Here is a 21,831-nt window from a genome sequence, read left to right as displayed (position 1 = left end):
AAATGTGAGAAGACCTTTATGTAGACAAAGTAATCAGAGCTAGGACAACTTGCTTAGTAATCATAATATTGTAAATCAAAGTACAAAACAGAGACTGAATCAGAATGTAGTTTTTTAATAATAGTATTTTATTTTTCCAAATATATGCAAAGACAGTTTTCAACATTCACCTCTACACAACCTTGTGTTCCAAACTTCTCTCTCTCTCTTTCTCTCCTCTTTTCCTAAACAGCAAGCAGTCCAATATAGGTTAGACACATGCAATTCTTCTAAAACATATTTTCATATCATATCATACTGCACAAGAGAAACCAGATCAAAGGGGGCGGAAACATGAGAAAAACAAACAAATAACAAAAAGATAAAAATACTATGCTTTGATCCACATTCAGTCTTCCTAGTTCTCTCTCTGGATGCTGATGGCACTTTACATCACAAGTTTATTGGAATTGTCTTGAATCACTTCAGAATAAATAGTGACCAGTATTGAATCCAGAAATCATAAGGCCAGAGGAGCCAACTGGGGCAAAGCTGGAAGTGGTTCCTGTATTGGTCAGCTGTGCTAGAAAAACACTAAAAATGTTTTAAATGAATGAGAGGAAGTTGAGACATCCAGCAAAGACAGCTTTTCTAAGAGTTTGAGAGGCAGAGCTGCTCACTTCTTTTTTTGCATCTTTTTTTTCTCAGTCAAAGAGGACTTGTCTAGTAAATGATAACACAAGTGACTAGGAGGGAGCTGATATTCAAGGCGTAATCCATGGAGGAAACAACTACATGCAAGCAAGAGTGTGTGTCTCCATGTTTTATTGTGAATTGGGGATAGTTCCAGAGAAAAGACATTAAGATTAACATTAGACATTAAAATCTGAGAAAGGCTTCTTGTACAAGGTAAGACCAGGGCTTATGAACAGATATGTAGGAGCGAGTTCCAGGGTTCTTCTATGAAAGAAATCCAAAGAACTGACTCATTCTTGGGATCCAGAAGCACTTCCTGATATTATTTCTCATTTTAGCTTAGAATCTTTAAAAGGAGCTAAAAATTAATGTTTTTAAATATTAGCTACTGTTCATGTGATATTTAAAGGTTTACAAAGTACTTTATACGTTATTTCCTTATTTCATCTTAATGATGAGTCTTTTCCTTATAAAATAATTTTGGTAGCTTAATTGGTATGACACTAAATAAATTAACTTAGGTAGAATTGTTATAATTTTTATTAAATTGGCTATCATGAATAGCCAATTCTGATTTTATTAGTGTCAAGAGTGTTTTGTAATTATATTCATATAGCTACTGGTTTTGTCTTGGTATGTAAACTCCCAAGTATTTTATATTGTCTACAATTATTTTAAATGGAATTTTTCTTTTTATTTCTTGCTGCTTGACTTTGTTGATAATAGAAATATAGAAAAATGCTGATGATTCATGTGGGTTTGTCTTATATCCTGCATTTTTGTTATTATTTCAAGTAGTTTTTTAGTTGATTCTCTAAGATTCTCCAACTATATTATATCATCTACAAAAATAGGTTTGTTTCCTCATCTGTTCTCAAACTTCAATTTCTTTTTCTTATAGCTAGCTTTTCTAGTACAATATGGAAGTATAGTGTTAATAATGGACATCCTTGCTTCATCCTGATCTTATTTGGAAATTTTCTAGTTTGCTAGAAGCAATAATGCTTGCTAATGGTTTTGGATAATTTTACTTATAATTTTAAGGAAAACTTTTATTGCTGTACTTTCTAATGAGTGTCATAATTTATCAAAACTTTTTCTGCATCTATTGAGATAATCACATAATTGGACTACCTGCCATCTAGGGGAGGGGGTGGGGAAAAGGAGGGAAAATTTTGGAACAGAAGATTTTGCAAGGGTTAGTGTTGAAAAATTGCCCATGCGTGTGTTTTATAAATAAAAAATAAAAGAGACGGTCACATAATTTGGGTTTTTTAATTGATATACTTAATGATCATAGTTTTTCAAATCCAACCACCCTTGCATTTCTAATATCACAATATTTGGTTTTTGTGATATTGTTAAAATCTCCTTACTAGTGTTTTAATTAAAATAGTTTCATCAGGTTATTTTTGCTCTTTTTGGTTTAGTTATCAAGTGTTTTTGTATTGTATTGTATTATAAAATGAATTTGAAAGAACTTGTTTTTTCTCTGTTTTTTCAAATAGTTTATATGGTATTTGGATTAATTATTCTTTAAATGTTTGGTATGAATCTATCTAGTTTGGGGGACTTTTTCTTTGGGAGCTAATTAATAGCTTGTTAAATTTCTTTTTCTAAGATGTTAAGTTACATATTCTATTTCTTTTTTTAATCTGGGCAATTTACATTCTTATTTATTGACATATAATTGAACAGAATAGCTCCTAATAATTGTTTTTATTTTTTCTTCATTTGTAATGAATTCACCCTTTTTATTTTTAATACTAGTAATTTAGCTTCTTTCTTTTGTTAAATTAATCAGTATTTTATCCATTTTTATTTATTTTTTCATAAAATCAGTTTCTAGTTATATTTATTAGTTCACTGTTTTTCTTATTTTCCATTTTCTTCATTTCCTTTTGATTTTCAGGATTTCAAATTTGACATTTAATTGGGGGACTTTTAGTTTCTTTTTCTAGTTTTTGTGTTACATGTGTAATTCATTGATTTGCCATTTTTTCTATTGTATTGATATATAAGCATTTTCATGTATTTTCTCTTAAGTAATGCAGAAATCAGTTTGATAGCTGATTGGAGGATATGCTACAGTAGGAATTGGGGGGCTTTAAGTTTCTTTTTCTAGTTTTTGTAGTTACATGTCTAATTCATTGATTTGCCATTTTTTCTATTTTATTGATAAAAGCATTTTCATGTATTTTCCCTTAAGTAATGCAGAAATCAGTTTGATAGCTGATTGGAGGATATGCTACAGTAGTAAGTTACTTGAGACTGAGAACAATTATGAGTCTATTGCAATAATTTAGGTGAGGAATAATGAGAACCTGAACCAGAGTGCTGGCAGTGTTGAAGCAGAGTAGAGGGTAAGAGGGAGAGATGTTTCAGAGAGAAACATTTTTTTGCGGTGATGAAGAGAAGGATTTATTCTCCTTTCTTTTCCTTGTTACTGCCCTTTGCCACCAATTCCATCCTGCCCTTTCCCTGTATTGGATAAAAAGTGGATCTTCAAGCATCAGCAAAGTGAATTACCACTAAGACAGCAGTAATTTTTATAGAAGAGATTCTCATGGCAGCTAGGTAACACAAAATATGAATAGAGTGCTAGATCCAGAGTTCGAATCCAGCTTCAGAAAATTTACTAGCTGTGTGACACTGGACAAAGCACTTAGTTTTGCCATAGTTTCAACTATAAAATGACAATAATAGTAGTACCAATTTCCCAGAATTGTTGTATCAAATGAAATAACATTTGTAAAGTACTTAGTATGTTGCCTGGCACATACTAAAAGCTATATAAATGTTATTTCCTTTCCCTTTTCCCATAAATTGGGAGCTATTTATATTAATAACCTACAATATTTAATTAATAATAATATATATTAATAAAAATAATTTAAAAACTCTAAAAAAGACACAAAAATTAAATAGATTTGCATATGTTTAATCCACTGGTTAGACTGTATTTGTGTCTAATACAGCTTGGCGACAAATGGGACAAGTATTATTTTCAGCCAGCCAGCGGTCAATACAATGGACATGAAACTCATGTGTGCAAGGCAGTTGTCTTAGTTTGTTCCCCTGTGTGTAGGTGTTTACACAAATACTGCAGGCCTTATTTGTCTCTCCGTTGATGCTGCTTTCGTAGCTTTTGGTAGAAAATTTATCAATTTCTTCATTGGTTAGTCCCCCAGAGCAATACCAGCTATCATCACTTAATAAAAAAGTACGAGCAAGACGGAGAGTCGGTATTATGATATTTTCAATCAAATTACTCACATCATCGTTGTGCCTGGCATGATTTTCTCTGGTGTACCAAGTTAGAGTTTCATTTAGTGCTCTTTGAGCTCTTATTCTGTTTAAGTGATTCACCTCAGAATTGATGTCCCATAAGTGCTGATTGTCTCTCTGTCTTTCTAAATAGGCCCGAGTTTCATTTGAAAAATTTAGTGTGCTCAGCCCAGATAGAACCTGCTGGAGAAGCAGCTGTAGAACTCTTGGTTGACGAAACTCAGGCTCTGAAATACCATGAAGGGGTAGCCATGTTGTTCTGAAACAGATTTGTGATCCATTATTTTCAGAACGGGAAATGACTAACTGAAATATACCTCTGTTACTCCGATTTGCTCCGCTGGTTCTTTGAAAACTAGATCGAGTTCTGCTTGAAATATTCCCTTGTACCATTTCTTCTTCTGGGAGAACTTTTACCCTAAGATTTAGCCTTAGAGTTGGATGACTTCTTGTAGTAGTGGAAAGAATTCTTGAAAGTGCTGATGAATATGAAAATTGTGGCATGCCCTTTATTTCTTGTTCATTTGGAATTATATGGTGCTGATGACACTGCTTAAGTTTTTTGTTGATTTGTTTTCTTCTTGAGATGATATCAATTGGTCTTTGCAATCTTGAATGACTACTGTTATTCTGAGTAGTTCTTAATCTTAACGTTTCAATTTTTTCTCTTAGATTACTCAGTGGACTGTTGTTTCTTATTCTATGCCTCTGGAATCTTGTAGATTCATTTTTTTCATGAGCTTCTCTTAGTATAACAGCATTGACATGTCTAGTGAACTGAATAGATCTAGCACTAGAATGACAATTTATGAATCTTTCTCTAAATTCCCGAGCTCCATTTCTGAGCCTAGCCATCATCCAGGAAGAAGGCCCTTCTATTGGGTGCTCCCTTATAGAACCTCTCATGATTCCCAACATTTCAGCATTCACATTTGAGATCTTGATTCTATTTCGTCTGGCTACTGAGCTATTGGATAGTTGAAACCTATTTATTTGTTGGTTTTGGCATATGTTGGCATTCAAATATGGCATATTTATGTATCCTTCCCTTGGGATACCAAAATTCTGGAATTCATCATACATGTTAATTTTAAGTCTAAATTGGAATTCTCTTGTATCTGAACTTCTTTGACTTAAAGCTCTCCAAATTTGGTTTCTATTTTGCCCGTTGAGTATGGCAATTCCTGTGCGACAAAATGTATTTATCCATTGAAGTATTGATTCTTCACTTAAATTTTCCTCAATTTCAGTGCAGCTGCTTTCTTCTTCAGTTCCTAAATTGCATACATTTGATTGGGCTGCTAAGTTTTCCTTTGCTTGATCTAAGAGAAGCTGTAGTTCCTCCATTGTCTTTTCTCCAGGAGTGCCAAGAAGATTTTTGTTTCTTATTAATCTGTAGTCATCTTCACTGAGTCCACTAACAAATTGATGATAGGCCTCTTCCTTCTTGAGACGTTCTGCTGCCTGTACCATGATCCATTGTTTTGTGAGATTTTTTTTCTTTTTCTTTGTTTTCATGATTTATATGTCATTTCATATGTTCAACATCTTCAGAAATCTTACATCTGACAGAACTGTCAAAACTCTGGATTATGCTTTGCTAGTAGACTGAGTGAAAAACAGATTTTAAAATTGTTGCTCATGTAAAGTCTTGGTGGTGATGATTCTGGTGATAAAACTTTCTGGCTTCCCATTCAAACTTCTTTGGATTTTTATGCCCTTTACCAGTATTACATTGCTGTAGTATGATTGGCTTTTTAAAAAAACCTATTGTGTGCTCATCCAGGAAGACCAGTTACCTAGCCCTGATCTGTAAACTTTCAGTTTTCATTGAAATTTGTATACAGCCAACATTTTCTCATAGAAAATGACCAACAAAAACTAAAAAAATTATCTGTGTTAATAGATTTGGTTGTGGAACAAACAAGACTATACTATGATTAGCAGGTAAATAATTAATATTCCTTTTCTCACAGGTGCATGCACATTTGGGAAATTGGAGTAGAATTGCTAAGCAGTAATGGACTCTGGTTATGTGTATGTCATTATTAAACCATGGTGTTACACACACCGTGTATGTGTTACAGGTGGGTTTTCATGAAATCAGAATTAGGAAGTGGAGAGAAGTTTGAATAATGTATTTTACACTCATGCTGAGGTACAAAGCCCTAGAAATTTGAGGAAAAGAGAGATTTAAGACAAAATTATATAACTTCCCAAGTGAAAAACTGTAAGCCTGAGCAAATTAGGGGGACAAAGCTATTCATGTCTGGAAGATAGAGTTACATTTCTTAAAAGGCAGCATCTTTAGAAACCCAAAGATGATCTTTTAGTGTCTTGGTCAGTAATCTTGGGTATCTGAGGGAACCATTACTTCTTTCAGGTCAAAATAGGCATTGTAAAATTTCTGATGCAGGAAACATCCTTGTGCATTTTAAAATTATAGTGTACAGAACATTAAGATGAGAAAATGGGCAAGACATAGGTAAAACATTCATTTTCTACTGATTTCTTGAGAGTGCCACACTTTAAAATTGTAGTAGTAATAGATTGTTTTGCTGTGAATGTGTAATTTTTGAGTGAATGGGTGTGTGTATATGTATTCTTCCCCCAATTTTTTATTTATTTTAACATTTTTTCTTTTTAAATTTTGAATTGCAAATTGTTTTGCTTTTTTTTTTCTCCCCACCATTCACCCACTCACTGAAGGCAAGCAAAATGATATCAATCATGTATGTGAAATCATGCATATATATTTCCATATTAGCTGTATTATTTTTAAAAAGCAAAAAAAATTAGAAATCTTTGTCTCAATTTGTACTCAGAGTTTATCAATTCTCTCTCTGGAGATGGATAGTATTTTAAAAAATTTTTAAGCGTGGGCTTTTTGGAATTGTATTGATCAGAGTAGCAAAGTCTTTTGTAGTTGGTCACCCTTATAACATTACTATTACTATGCACAATGAACTCTTGGTTCTTTTCACTTTACTTTGCCTCAGTTCATATAAGCCTTGCCATGTTTTTCTGATACTAGCAACCTTCTCATCTCTTTTAGCACAATAGTATTCTATCATAATTATATGCCCAAACTTGTTCACTAATTTTCTAATTGATGTGCATCTGCATGATTTCCAGTTCTTTGGCACCACAAAAAAGAGCTGCTATATGTATTTTTGTACATATTAATCCTTTCCCCTTTTTTTCTTTTGATTTCTTTGCAATATAGGCTTAGTAGTAGTATTCTTGGTTTAAAGGTATGGAGTGTTCTCCAGAATGATTGGACCAGTTCACAACTCCACCAGCAGTTTTATTCTACTTTCCCCCTCATTCCCTACAGTGTTTATCATTTCTTATAGATATGAGGTGGTATCTCAGAGTTGTTTCAAATTTTCATTTCTTTAATCAATATTCATTTAGAGCATTATTTCATATGATTAGAGATAGCTTTGGTTTCTTCTGCAGTCTGCCTGTTCATATTCTTTACTTAACAATTGGGGAATAGCTCTTATTTTTATGCATTTAACTCATTTCTCAATATATTTGAGAAAGAAGACCTTTTTGTACTAATTCATTGTCTATAGTACCTTTTAACAAAATGTAGTTTCTCTGATTATCTTTTAATTTAATTTTAATCTTTATTTTTGCTTTGTCTGAGATCGTGATTGCTTACCACTGCCTTTTTTCATTTCACCTGAAGCATAGATTATTCTCTGACTATTTTAACTCTGTGTGTTTTAAGTTGTCTCTTGTTACATTACAAATTGTTGTATTCTGGTTTCTAGTCCATTTTGCTCTCTGCTTCCAATTTATGGGTAAGTTCATCCCATTCACATTCATTTATGATTACTATTTCTCAGCTTATGCTCTCTCTTTATCCTGTTCTTCCTCAAAAGTCTGTTTTGCATATAACTACTGCCTTCTTTAATTTACACTTTCTTTTTTTATTTAATATTTTTATCTTCCCCAGTTACATGTAAAACTAATTTTTACATGTTTTTTAAAACTTTGGGTTTCCAATTTTCTCCCTTCTCAACTCTTCCCCATTGAGAAAGCACATGTAAGGTAATGTAATACATTTCCATAAAAGTTATATTGTGAAAGAAAACATAGGTCTCCTCTCCCACCCCACCCCCCCCAAAAAAAAAACCCTCAAGAAAATTGTTTTTAAAAGTATGCTTCAATCTAGATTCAGATACATTCAGATTCAGTTCATTCTCAGGTTACAGATAGTATTTTTCAAGTCTTTCAGAGTAGCCTTGGATTTTAGTTTGCTTCAGCTCAGCTACATTTCCAGGTTTTTTTGAGAGCATACTGCTCATCATTTTTTATAGAATAGTAATATTCCTCATAATTGTGTACCACAATTTATGCAGCCATTCCCCAATTGATAGGCATCCCTTCAATTTTCCAGTTCGTTGCCCTGAGAAAAGAGCTCCTATAAATATATTTTTGTACATATAGATCCTTTTACTTTTTAAAAAAAATCTTTTTTTGGGATTCATGCCTAATAGTGTTATTGTTAGAGTAAAAGATATGCATAATTTTATAGCCCTCTGGGCATAGTTCCTATCTTTTGATCATTTATGATTTGGGGAATAGCTTATAAATTTAATTCAGTTCTGTATACATTTGAGAAATGAGGCCTTCATCAGAGAAATTTGCTTCAGAATTTTTTCACAATTATTATTGCTAATTGTGTTTTCCCTATTTATTCTATTTTCTCTCTCCTTTTTCCTTTGTCTCTCCTCAAAAATGTTTTGTTTCTGACCACTCCCTCTCCCAATTTTATCACTCTGCTTGTATTACTCTCCCCCTTTCTTGTGTTAAACCTTCCTCTCCTACTTTCCTGCAGAATAAGATAATTTCTTTGGGCATGTATGCTATTTTCTCTCTGAGCAAATTCTTATGAGAATAAAGTTTACCCATTCATCTTCTCCTCCACTATAAAAGTTTTTCCTTTTTTCTCTTATGGCAGATAATTTATGCTATTCCATCTGTCCCTTTTCCTCTTTACCAGTATATAGCTCACTTCTTAATTTTATTTTTTAAAAAAATTATTCCTTCATATTCAATTCACACCTGTGTCCTCTGTCTATATATACTCCTTCTAATTTCCATAATAATGAGAAAGTTCTTATGAGTTATAAGTATCATTCTCCCATGTAGAAAGGTAAACAGGTAAACCTTATCAAATCCCTTATGATTTCCTTTTTCTGCTTACCTCCTTATGCTTCTCCTGAGTCTTGTATTTGGACATCTGATTTTTTATTTAGGTCTGGGTCTTTTCATCAAGAATGCTTTAAAGCTCTTTTTTATTGAATGACCCCTGAAGGATTATACTATTTTGCTGGGTAGGTGATTCTTTTTTTTTTTTTTAATAACTTTTTATTGATAGGACCCATGCCAGGGTAATTTTTTTTACAGCATTATCCCTTGCATTCACTTCTGTTCCGATTTTTCCCCTGCCTCCCTCTGCCCCCTCCCCTAGATGGCAAGCAGTCCTTTACATGTTGAATAGGTTACACTATATCCTAGATATAATATATGTGTGCAGAACTGAACAGTTTTCTTTTTGCACAGGGAGAATTGAATTCAGAAGGTAGAAATATGGGTAGGTGATTCTTGGTTGTAATCCTAGTTCCATTGCTTTCTGGAATATATTCCAAGCCCTCTGGTCCTTTCATGTAGAAACTGCTAAATCTTGTGTTTTCCTGACTGTGGCTTCATTATACTTGAATTGCTTCTTTCCAGGTACTTATAATATTTTCTCCTTGACCTGGAAGTTATGAAATTTGGTTGTAATATTCCTAGGAATTTTTATCTTGGGATCTCTTTCAGGAGGTGATAGATTCTTTCAATTTCTATATTATCTTCTGATTCTAGAATATCAGGATAATTTCCCTTGATAATTTCTTGAAAGATGATACACAAAGGCAGAGGTTGTGAATATATTAATCTCCAAGAAAGTGATTTTAGCATCTTAATTTGGGTCAGTTTTGAAACTATTGGTAATATGTGAATGAGATTTAATAGTTCTTTAGGGAAAAATTGTTCATCTAGGAAAAATGTGACCTCCGTATTGTTGTCTGTCCTAGAAATTGAGGTTTGTTTTGTGAAGAAATGAGTTTCGAATACTTGCTTGCTTAAAGAAATGCTACAAATAATTTTTGATATTTCAGTTTTGAGCATGATTTTGGCTTTCAAACTTACTGATATCATAATTACTTTTGTTTTTAGGGAACTTATAGAGAATCTGGCAATTTCAAGAAGCCAAAAGTTGCTTCAACCTGGAGAGGAAAACCAGGTAAGTGGTTTCTATTTGAAATTTAAAAAAAAAAAAAAAACCTCTTAATTTAACTTCCCATTTGTAGTGTGTATACATGCATTATCTATCTGTGGTTGGGCCAGTGTAGCATCTCTTTCAACTGAGAAATCTTAGATAATTCTAGTATTTATAATTATATAGATATATATATATACATATACATGCATGTTTGTACATGTTTTAGTAGACTTAAGACTGAAAAAGATACACACAAAATAAACACATACTTAATGAGACAGCATTGAAAAGAACACAGTACAGTTTAGACCATTGTTTGTAATTTTGAATAGTCATTTTACTATCCTGAGCTTTAAGTTTACTCATCTATAAAGTGGAGATGATAATGTCCTCAAAGGTGATTGTGATAAAAAATACTTTGTAAACGTTAAAGTTCTCTTTAAACATGTAACAATTAAGTATAAGTATTTGTCTAAAGATTTAAAAGATTCTTGTTAAATTATTGCTCTAATTTACCAATCTTCTGTTACCTGTTAACAGTTTTGCTCATTTATCTTTAGACTTTCCAACATAAGTCTGCTTTGTGGTAGTGTTTAATAGCATATTAGCCAGTTCGTCAGGAGTTTTGCTACTGTCTCTGCTCCAGTCTTATTTTTAATGCCATTTCTAGGACTAGCTCTAGTTTCATTTTGACTGTAATCTCTTCCTGTTGCAAGTGATCATATATAACTGCAAAATAAGAAAGAAAGAATACAGATTTTGAGAGAATACCAAGTGATAAGAGATGACAATAGTTGATAAATTCATTGTTTTTGCTACTCCCCATGCCCTCGCCTTTTTTCTACTTTCTTCCATAATTCATTTAAGGAACAGAAGGGCTGTAGTTTTGACTATAAAATAAGATTGAGCAATCTTTTTCACACACACACACACCATCTCTTCCCAGCATTATTTATTCTGAGGGGAAAAAATAGCCAAGAACTGCATACCAATTTTAAACATTGACTATATGTAATTTAATTTTGAGAAAAAAATTGAAATATTTAACTTGCTTTTAAAATTAAAAACAGGGAATATAAAATTATGGTTTTCAATTTAACAGTAATATTTACTGAAAGGTATTGTGACATACTGAATGACCTCAAAGCCAAGCAGACCTGGATTTAAGTCCTGCCTCTGGCACTAGAAACTGTTTTCTTAATACTCTAGAGTGTTGATCTACATCAGTATGATTTTGCTCATAAAGGAGTTCTATGTACCAAAGATCATAGATTCTCCCTTTTTCTACCAAAGGCCTTCTTGTCAGAATGTTGTATTAAGGGAGATGTAGATGAGATAATCTCTTCTTTCATAGAGCATGTAGTCTACTTTGATGTAAAATAACTACAATGCCAAAAAATACGGATGAGATGCAGAGAGATTTCTATCATTAGACAAGCCCAAAGTCCCTTGATTCTTTGCAGGGTCTTGAGGAAGGCTTCCTGAAGGAATAAATATTTGCTTTTGTCTTTAAATGATGGGTAGAAATTCAGTGGACAGCTACATGGCACAGTGGACAGAGTGCCAGGTCTGGAGTGAGGAAGACTCATCTTCCTGAGTTCAAATCTGGCCTAAGACATGTCCTAGCTGAGTGATCTTGGGCTATACAAAACACTTGAAACAGAGCCCCTACTTTAACAAAGATTTAAAATTAGGCTAGGGAAATGAGCAGACAACAGATAAAACTGTTAGCCTCAGTTAGTTCATCTGTAAAATGAGCTGAAGAAGGAAATGGCAAATGAAGATTTGGACAGCACTGAAAAGACTGAATAACTACAACAGAAATTCAACAGGTAAAGATGAGGAAAATACTTTTTTATATACTACTAAAATTGCATGTTTGGCAGTCATGTGGGTTGTGACCAGTTGAAAGAGGGAATGAACATAGTAGAAATTACAGAATTCATCCACCATTGCTCCTGGTGGACAACTTAGAAAAGTGTTTTTAGTCACCACACTGTTCATTCTGTAACTTTTGTCCTATCATGTAACCTTTGTATTACTCTGATTATAATTTTATTTCCCTTTTCTTTCCACAAATTAGAGTCTAGAGAGTACCAGCCCTGAAGTCAGGAGGACCTGAGTTCAAATCTGGCCTCAGACACTTAACATGTCTGGGCTGTGTAAATCCTGGGCAAGTCACTTAACCCCAATTGCCTCAGCAAAAAAAAAAAAAAAAAAGAGGTGGGGAAGAAAAAAAAGGGCTGAGAACAAAAGAAAACCCAAAACCCACGAAGAGGCAAAGAAAAACTGGATAACTTTGAAAACAATATGTAGTATTTACTTATATAGATTTCTTGAAATAATTTGTTTATATTGAATCCTCTTTTATGTTCTTCTGTATACTAGGAAAGGTTTTTCTTTTCTCATTTTATATTTGTTATGTTAAAAATGAGTAAAATAAAAAAATATCCCAGAAAATGAGGAGGAGAGCAGAGAATACAGGGCTCACTATTTCTTATCAGCTCACCTCTTTTTTTTCCTGTCCTCAGTGAAATGAGGATACTCATTAGAGACTGTTGAAACTTTGTTAGTTGAACAGTTGCATTTGCTCTACTCTATGGCAAGATGATGAAATCTAAAAAGCTTGCTATAGGCAGGATGAAATTAAACTGCTTGTGAAAGATTCTCCATCTTTGCTCATAGGCAGGATGAAATTAACTGCTTGTAAAGGATTCTCCATCTTTGCTATTATAAACTTTATTTAAAGTATTAACAATGTTATAGGAAGATTTTTGAAGACTTTTCACAACAATAATCACTTCATCTTACATGGTGTTTTTTTTTTTTTCCTCCTCTGATGATAAAGTATTTTAAGATACATATAATTCTTATTTTTTCTCATGACCTTAATCTCAGTAGGTAGCTGACCTGGAAAGTTGTGTTTCTTGATTCCTGGCTACTGATATAACTAGATAGCATTAGACATAAATTATAATCGAATGTTTACATTAAAATGTTAAAATTTTATTCAAAAATTTATTTTGAAAGAACCTCCTAAAATTTTATAACAATAATAGCATTTTAAGATATGCTCAAGCTAAAATATATCATTATGGGAAGAAAAATGCCTATCCCGTCATACACACACACTTCTCAAAACATCAATTTTCATTTTCTATTATTTATTTATTTGGTTTGTTAAAGCTTTTTAAATTTTCAAAACATATGCATGAATAATTTTTCAACATTAACCCTTGTGTTCAAATTTTTTCCCTTTCTTCCCTCTACCTCCTCCCCTAGATGGCAATATATGTTAAACATGGTAAAATATATATATTAAATCCAATATATGCTTATACAATTATCTTGCTGCACAAGAAAAATCAAAAAGAAAAAAAAATGAGAAAAAACAATGCAAGTGAACAACAGAAGAAAGAGTGAATATGCTATGCTGTGATCTATACTCATTTCCTACAGTCCCCTCTCTGGGTGTAGGTGGCTCTCTTTATCACAAGATCATTGGAACTGGCCCGGATTATTTCATTGTTGAAAAGAGCCATATCCATCGGAATTGATCATCATATAATCTTACAACAATTTTAAAAAATAATTTTGGATTAAAAAATCATCATGGAACCATAACTTCTAGTTGCATCATTTTTTGAGAACAGATGTGTAATATTTTAAGAATACTAAAATACAAGGACTTTTGATTTTTTTTCCAATATATACTTCATCTAGAATATAACCCCTTCATAACTTTCCAGAGTTTGAAATGCAACCAAAAAAAATTTGTTGTCCTGTGACCAGCTCTGAGTAGATAGCACTAGGCCTACACTCAGGAAGGCCTGAGTTCATATCCAACCTTATACACTTGCTAGTTTTGTGATCCTTGGCAATTTTCTCACCTTGGCAGAACGTAAACCACAATCTTAAGTCTTTAGGAGTTAAGGCACAGAGAAGTTAAAAGGTCTTGTCTTTGGAGCCCAGTTGTGATTCCCAAATCCAATATGCCATCTACTAGGAAAATAGTACCCTTCACATCCCTGGATAGTAACATATTTTTGTATACCCTTTATTTATATGTACCTTTTAAAGGAAATTGTTATAAAATTATAGAAGATATGATTTTTGGAAAGCTTATTGATTACACACCTCACTTAAAGCCAAAAAGATCTTAGATAACATCTGCTTTAATTCTTTTATTTTCTTTTTTGGTTATTATTTTCTTTTTTATTATGAACTTAATTACCAACAAATGCAAACATTTCAATGTACCTAGAAGAATGAAAAAGAGGACTATTTAAACCACTTTATATTACAAATGAGTAAGCTAAGATGGAAAAAAAAAATGACTGCAGTTGTACAGAAGGCGCTAGTTAAGAGTTTAAGTATTAGAACAATCCAGTGTTCTCTTTTTTATTATTATTCTTAATTTTTATTTTATTTGGAACTAATTTTGTTACAAATTTGAACATGGAAATATGAAACAAGTTCAGTTTGGATAGATTACAGACTAAAATTTCAACTTCCTTATCATTTGCTAAACTTTCTCCAGAGATATTCAGTAAGACTAGCTAAAACAAAAACTAAGAATATTAGATTTTTAAAGGAAAAGGGGGTTTTGCAATTATTTGACAGATTCTTTATTAATAGTTTAAAAATAACAGCACCTATGACAAAAAAACAGCATGTCCATCCAGTAGACAGTTTTCAAAATACTGGTTTCAAGACACTATACACTGGAGCTTATGCTGGAGCCAATTGAACCTCTAAAGGAGGAACAAAGTTATCACCCCGGCATCAAGAAGAAGAGATGGACATTATCTGTGTTCCAGGTTTCTCTTTATTAGCACTAAGGAAGGACTGTTGCGTTAGTATACTAGATCTTACAACTCCAGTGGGGCAGGAATACTACTAACAGCTTCAGGGCAGAAAAGGGGGGTTATGGTCAGGACCTTAGAAGGATCTCTGAAAACAGCTATACAAAACACTTGAAACAGAGCCCTACTTTAACAAAGACTTAAAATTAGGCTAGGGAAATGAGCAGACAATAGATAAAGTTGCTAACCATGGAAATTTACTATGGGCACAAGAAGATCAAAATACACCCTCAAAAAAAGATAACAAAGTCAAAACCTCCAAGAAAAATAAGAATTGGTCTCAGGCTACGGAAGATCTCAAAAAGGATTTTGAAAATCCATTGAGAGAGGGAGGAAAAAAATAGGAAGATAATTGAGAGTGGTGCAAAAGGAAATAGAAAAAGCAATGAGAAAAGAATGCCTTAAAAAAGCAAAATTGACCAAATAAAAAAGGAAGTACAAAAACTCACTGAAAAAAAAAATTCCTTAAAAAATTACATTTGAGCAAATAGAAGCTAATAACTTTATGAGAAATCAAGATACAATAAAACAAAACCAAAAAATGGGAGAGGGGGATTTAAAATATTTCTTTGGAAAACGACTGACTTGGAAAATAGATCCAGAAGAGAGAATTTTAAAATTATTAGTTTACTTGAGAATTGTAATTTAAAAAAAGAGCCTGCCCATCATCTTTCAAGAAATTACAAAGGAAAATTATCCTCATAATTCTAGAATCTGAAAGAAAAAATAGAAATTGAAAGTTATTAACTGTTCTCAGGGTAATTAAGTCTTTGTCAGTGATAAGAAAAGGTTAACTTACAAACCGACAACCCAATACCTTGTATTAACCTCCCACTAAGAAGTCAAATCTATTGAAATGTATGACAGCAGGATAACCAAATCTTGGTAAATCAGTATCCTTTACTGATCCACAAGCTTAATTTAGTCTGACTTAATTTTCTTTAAAAGTGTACCAAATCCAGTAAAATTAACGTTGTAAAACTTAGGGAACACGCATGAAATGCTGTCCAGTTGAAATAGAAACTAATGGCTGGCAAGGTAAATAAGTTCCTGGGCCAGGAATCAAGAAATCCTGAGTTCAAATCCTGTCTCAGCTGCTTAGTAGCTGTTGACCTTGGACAAATAACACTTAATCTAATTATCTCAGATACTGCAACTGTAAAATGGGGATAATAAGGAACAGCAAAATCTCTTTTAAGTTATTATGAGGATCAAATGAGATAATATTTATGATATAATTAGCACAATTATTTTTCACATAGCGAGCACTATATAAATGTTTCATTGTTTTTATTAATATAATGCTTTTAATAATTGAGGCCCAGATCTCTCCTACTTGGAAAGTAAATTGCAATGATGTATTTTTGAAATGATATTTTGGAGTATAAACTTTACAGGAAGAAGTTTATCATTGCATGGTTAAAAATATCATGCCTTTAAACCCCAAGTTGCTTTGGAAAATAAGAAAAGTAGAGAAAAAATTAAGACCACAGTAGAATATATTTAGCTTATAATTCCCATTCCACCTTGCTACCTCCCATTTTAATTAGCCTAAAATCTAAGAACAACCTATAATCATATACTTAGCAAGAGAGGTAAAAAAAACTATGGTTTAGATGAGATCTTAGGAATTACAAAGAACTTCAATGCATCTTTTTAACATTCATTTTTTTATTTTAAGTTTCAAATTCTCTTCTCCCCCTCCCCCACCCTCCATTCATTGAGATGACAAACAATATGACCATCACTATATGTATGGAAGTCATGCAAAACATTTCCACATTAGTCATGTTGAACAAGAAAAATAAAGAAAATGAAAATAAGTGCTTTACTCTGCACTGTTCATCATATTTCTTTGGAGGTGGACAGCATTTTTCATCATGAATTCTTTGGAGTTGTTGCAGATCATTATGTTGCCCAAAGTAGCTGTCTTTCATAGTTAAATATTGTTACATTATTGTGGCAGTGTTCTCCCAGTATTCACTTTGTACCAGTTCACCTAAGTCTTCCCAGGTTTTTCTGAAATCATCCTCTTTATTTCTTATAGCATAATATCACAGACATATACCACAACTTGTTCAGCCATTCCCCAATTGATGGGCATCCCTTCTATTTCCAGTTCTTTGCTGCTACAAAAATACCTGCTATAAATAATTTTGTATAAATAGATCCTTTTTCTTTTCCTTAGACTTCTTTGAGATTTCAATATGCTTTTGTAGCTTCTGTAAGGGTCACCTCTTCTTTTCAGCAAATGTCTGTAACTATCTTGTTAATTTTGAGAGAGACCTAGAAATGGCAAATCACTTAGTTTGTTAAAACAAATGTGGGTGATCATATTGAGATTTTAAAATGTTATTTTTTGGTTAATACAATATGTATTTATTTTTTAAAAATCTATTTACTAATCTTTAAATAATAATGCTTCAAGAATGAACTTAAAATGCAGAATTCAAATTTTTTCCCCAAATGGCAGTTGCCCCAAACAGTAAAAGGAAGGAAGCTATTACAGAGCACATCTATTTACTGGATTTTAATGTAGTTATAAGATATAATCTCCTGAATCTCATGCCTCTGGTTTTAAAAGTGCTGTCTTTCAAAACTAATGAAGTATGATAACATCAAGGAAGTAGCTAAGGAAGAGCAGTTAGAATTAAAATAAATAAAATATTATTTGAATTGAACTTAAAAGGCTTCTATATACATGTATACATATATACACATACATAAATACAATATATTCATTAATATTATATTGTTATCTTAAAAGATATTTAAGTTTTGGTTTTCTTACATAGAAATTTCATTTTAGAGTCATTTGGTGTAGCCTATTGTCTATACCAATATTATAATTTTAATAACTACTTTAAAATACAGAAATTAAAATATGGCTAAATCAGTAACATTAAGATATTTGTTTGGAATATGGCTCTTGATAATATGACACTTGATTAAACTAAATATTTTCTGACAGATTATAGAGTTGTTAATTCATAGAGATGGGGAATTTCAAGAACTAATGAAATTGGCACTTGAACAAGGAAAAGTCCATCATGAAATGCAACTACTAGAAAAAGAAGTAGAGAAGAGAGATAGTGACATTCAACAATTACAGAAACAGCTGAAGGAAGCAGAGCAGATATTGGTAAGTGCTAGATGAAGAATCTTCATAGTAGTATGTAAAATTGTGTGACCCATGAAGCTTCGCCTAACAATTCTAGTTAATGAATAGAATAGCCTGAAATAATTAGTTTTCTAAATCTAGAAAGAACAGACTTTTAGCCGAGAAAAAAGACTAGACTGGACAAGGGATAAAACGAAGAATAGAATTTTAAATAGGGAAAATTTCCAAGATAAACTTACTTCCTCCAATAATACCCTAAAGGTCAGACTTCCAGATTATTTGCCTTGGGAGGAGACACCATGAACTCTCTGAAAAAACCTCTAAGTAACAGAAATAGCTATCATTAAAGCTGTTTTGCTTTATGCTCCTTAAAAAATATATGGTTTCTTAGCCCACATCAGCTTGGAAGTACTAAAGTAGAAGGGAGATGAGACATTTCTGCTATTAGAAAGGCTAAAGTGAGTAACTAGTGACAGACAATAGCCATTAAGGGTTGCAAAAGCAAACTAAAAAGATTTAAGTTTAGAGAAGCATATTATCTTGGGGCTACATAATGTTGAATTAAAATACCTCAATAATATCTGATGATATTGTTAAATTACAGCATAGTGCAATAATTAATGTTAATAATCATGATCCTGATTCATCAAGAAAAAGTTAAATTTAACATTCTTATAGAAGGCAAAGAAATATAATATGTTTAGAAATTTCTATTAAAAAGTGGTTAAATTTTTAATTGACATTTAAATATAGGCTTCATTTATAAGAAAGATTCCTTTAATATATAAATACGTAATTTCTTCGTGATTTAAAATACATAAGGTAACACACTACAGGTACAAGGTCCAGTCTTTTCCAGTATAGAAGATGTCTCTGCTTTAGGTTATTTTCTCTAGTCTCAATCTCTTTAGCTACTGTAACCTACCTTTGGGGCAAAGAGACTTGAAGAAGAGGACTCCCAGATTCCCCTTTCCTTTTCTTTTGGAGAGCTGGAAAAGCAGGAAGAAGGGATTGGTGAGTAGAACATGAAATTGGATGGCACACAGACATAAACTATGACAGATTATTCAAAGAGCTGGATTGATCCTGCCCTGTGACAAAAGCAAGAGCCTCCATGCCAGGGACCCACAATTCTAGGCTGATGAGAATTGGCCCAAGAGATAGAGCAGAATCTCTTACTTTCTCTACTAGAGCTATGGGCAAGCTTGCCATTTTGTTACACAATTAAGATCTCATTTACTTACAGAAAAAATCCTATTGGTTTGTGGAAGTACCCAGTTCTGTTCTTATAGAGAACAAATAAGGAACACTTTTTATTCTAGAGAGAGAAAAGTTTTGTTCATTGAGAGACAATTCTGAAAGTCAGAGGTATAAGGGCCATACTATGGTTTCCTTCTAGGAACATCTCAGTCTTGATGATACAGGGCAATCTTGTAAATTCAATCGAGTTAGCCATCTTCTCTTTTTGCCCTATAGGCTTTAGCCTCCAAATAAGCTCCAGTTCATTTCTCTTTCTGGAATATAGAACATTTTCATCTTATCTTCTATTTGTAAACTTTAAATATACTGATTAGCAGTTTTTCAAGCTAATGGAGTTTTTTATTTTAGGTAAATGAGATCTGAAAGCAACAGATAAGGAACTTATGAGCTTGTCCACCTGGCTAAGCTAAAGAAGGAAAGAAAGCTTTGCTAGAGGAAGTATGGGAGAGTCCCTGATCTGTGACTTGAGCCTTCAAACTTTTAACTTCAGTCTTTTCTTTCTGATTTTCTGGTTCTCCAAAAGGAAGAGTAGGGTAAGCATGGTAGCCCCTGCTTTAAGTCTCTTTGGCCCGAAGACCAGCTCTATTACCTTTTATTGCTTTCCTTGGGCCTAGGCTAAAAGTTTGTCCTAGCTTCCTTAGCCCTTGAAGAAGTAAGATCCTTCTTGATTGACATAGCTCCTTATTTTAAAGCAAAACTTTCCCTCCAAGTGATTTCTTGATGTCTTGTATTCTTTTCTTTCTCCCCAAATTCAAAATCTTCCTGAACTGAAATGTGTTTGTTATCTTAACTTTCTAAATTTTCATCCTTCCTCCTGTATCTAACTTAATCCTAGATTCCTTTCTGCCCTCTCTGACTTTTTTCCTCATTGATATTTCAGTCTACAGACTTCATCCCTTTCCCACTATTTACATCAACTCCATAATTTCTTTTGCTTGTTAAGTTTTCTGAACATTTAACATTGACTCATCACAATCATAGAAGAGTTCTATTAATATGATATATGTATAAATTCAAAAAGTGGTTTCTAACTTTTAAAATTTTAAAAAGCTGATTTCATTAGCTTTATACATCTAATATGTCTTGGAGAAATACTTTTCTCATATGGACTACATGATTGTAATTTTGATGTATATATTTGGGGGTAGACATTGATACTATCTATTTGTTTTAACCTTTTGCATGCCGTAGAGTTAATGTTAGTTCTTGAATTTCAAAGTGAGTTCATTTTTTCTCAGGCATTAGTTATTTACAGGAAGAATTAAAATCTAGAAACAGATTGCCTAAATTGAAAACTTATTATTTTTGATAATAGAAATGTAAACAAAACACTGATTATTATTATTCTTATTTTTTACTTTCTTACAGGTTGATTCTGATGCTTAGTGTGCTAGCTGATATTTTATAGAAAGTTATGAATATTTCTAAATATTCTCTATATTTATGTCATGTGATTAAAGATAATTAATAGATTTTTTTATTTTATGTTGAGCCAAGAAAAAAATTAATAATGTCTGTAAATAAGATATTTTTCTTTTTTCTTTATTTAAATTAGGCAACAGCTGTTTATCAAGCAAAAGAAAAACTCAAATCCATAGATAAAGCAAGAAAAGGTTTGTACAATGAGAAAACTAACCTAGCTGTGTATATATTTTTATATATACTTGTCTCCCTCATTAGAATGTCAGATCATCATGAGCAGGAATTGTTTCAATCTTTGTATTTGTATCCGTAGAACCTAGCACTGTGTTTGGCACATGGTAAGTACTTAATAGATATAATTGTTGGTTGATTGACAAGGAAATAATAGGATAATGGTTATAGTTTGATATTGTTAAAATGTATGGTAGATTTTGAGAATATTTTTCTGGATTTATAAAATTATGTAAATATTCTAAATCTTTTATTGACTTGATTTCTTTTCAGTTAATACTTTGATCTCTCTTGACAATATTGAGTCCAGCTCACTCTACTATCAGTTTAATATAATCTTTTGAGTGTCTTTATATGTAGTTGGTCCTACACTTGACCCTGTGAAAGATACAGAGGTTGCATAAGACATTGTTTCAGTATCTTTTACAAGGACATCACAGTTGAGTTACAGAGATACATTCAAGAAGCAGTCAAGTGATAGTATGTGATTAACTGCAAAAATGAGTGGTACAAATGATAAGAAAACTATATGGAGAGGGGAAGATTAATTTGGTCTTGAAGGCTGTAAGAGAAAAGTGACTGTTTGGATGAGACCTTGAATAAACAGCAGGAGGAAGTTGGGAGGGTTTTCCTGGCAGGAGAATAATATGAAAAAAGCATTGGAGGGGCAGCTAGGTGGCTCAGTG

General features: G+C 32.5%; 1 protein-coding gene across 2 annotated transcripts in view; it reads left to right on the top strand.

Moving 5' to 3' along the window:
- Window positions 1–21,831, top strand: part of MED4 (mediator complex subunit 4) — a 36,087-nt gene that overhangs the window by 2,943 nt on the left and 11,313 nt on the right. Inside the window, exons 1-4 of one of the 2 annotated variants that reach the window (XM_051987337.1) lie at window positions 5,823–5,910; window positions 10,201–10,267; window positions 18,083–18,253; window positions 21,048–21,105. In XM_051987337.1, coding sequence (XP_051843297.1) covers window positions 5,900–5,910; window positions 10,201–10,267; window positions 18,083–18,253; window positions 21,048–21,105 — 307 coding nt within the window. In that variant the 5' untranslated portion in view covers window positions 5,823–5,899. Of the gene's footprint in view, window positions 1–5,822; window positions 5,911–10,200; window positions 10,268–18,082; window positions 18,254–21,047; window positions 21,106–21,831 lie in introns of those variants that run through there. The other variant, XM_051987336.1, reaches the window with a different exon arrangement.

Source organism: Antechinus flavipes, chromosome 3, assembly GCF_016432865.1.
Source record: "Antechinus flavipes isolate AdamAnt ecotype Samford, QLD, Australia chromosome 3, AdamAnt_v2, whole genome shotgun sequence".
Taxonomy (NCBI): Eukaryota; Metazoa; Chordata; class Mammalia; order Dasyuromorphia; family Dasyuridae; genus Antechinus; species Antechinus flavipes.
Note: the sequence above shows the minus strand (reverse complement) of the source record. Positions and strands in the feature narration are given on the sequence as shown.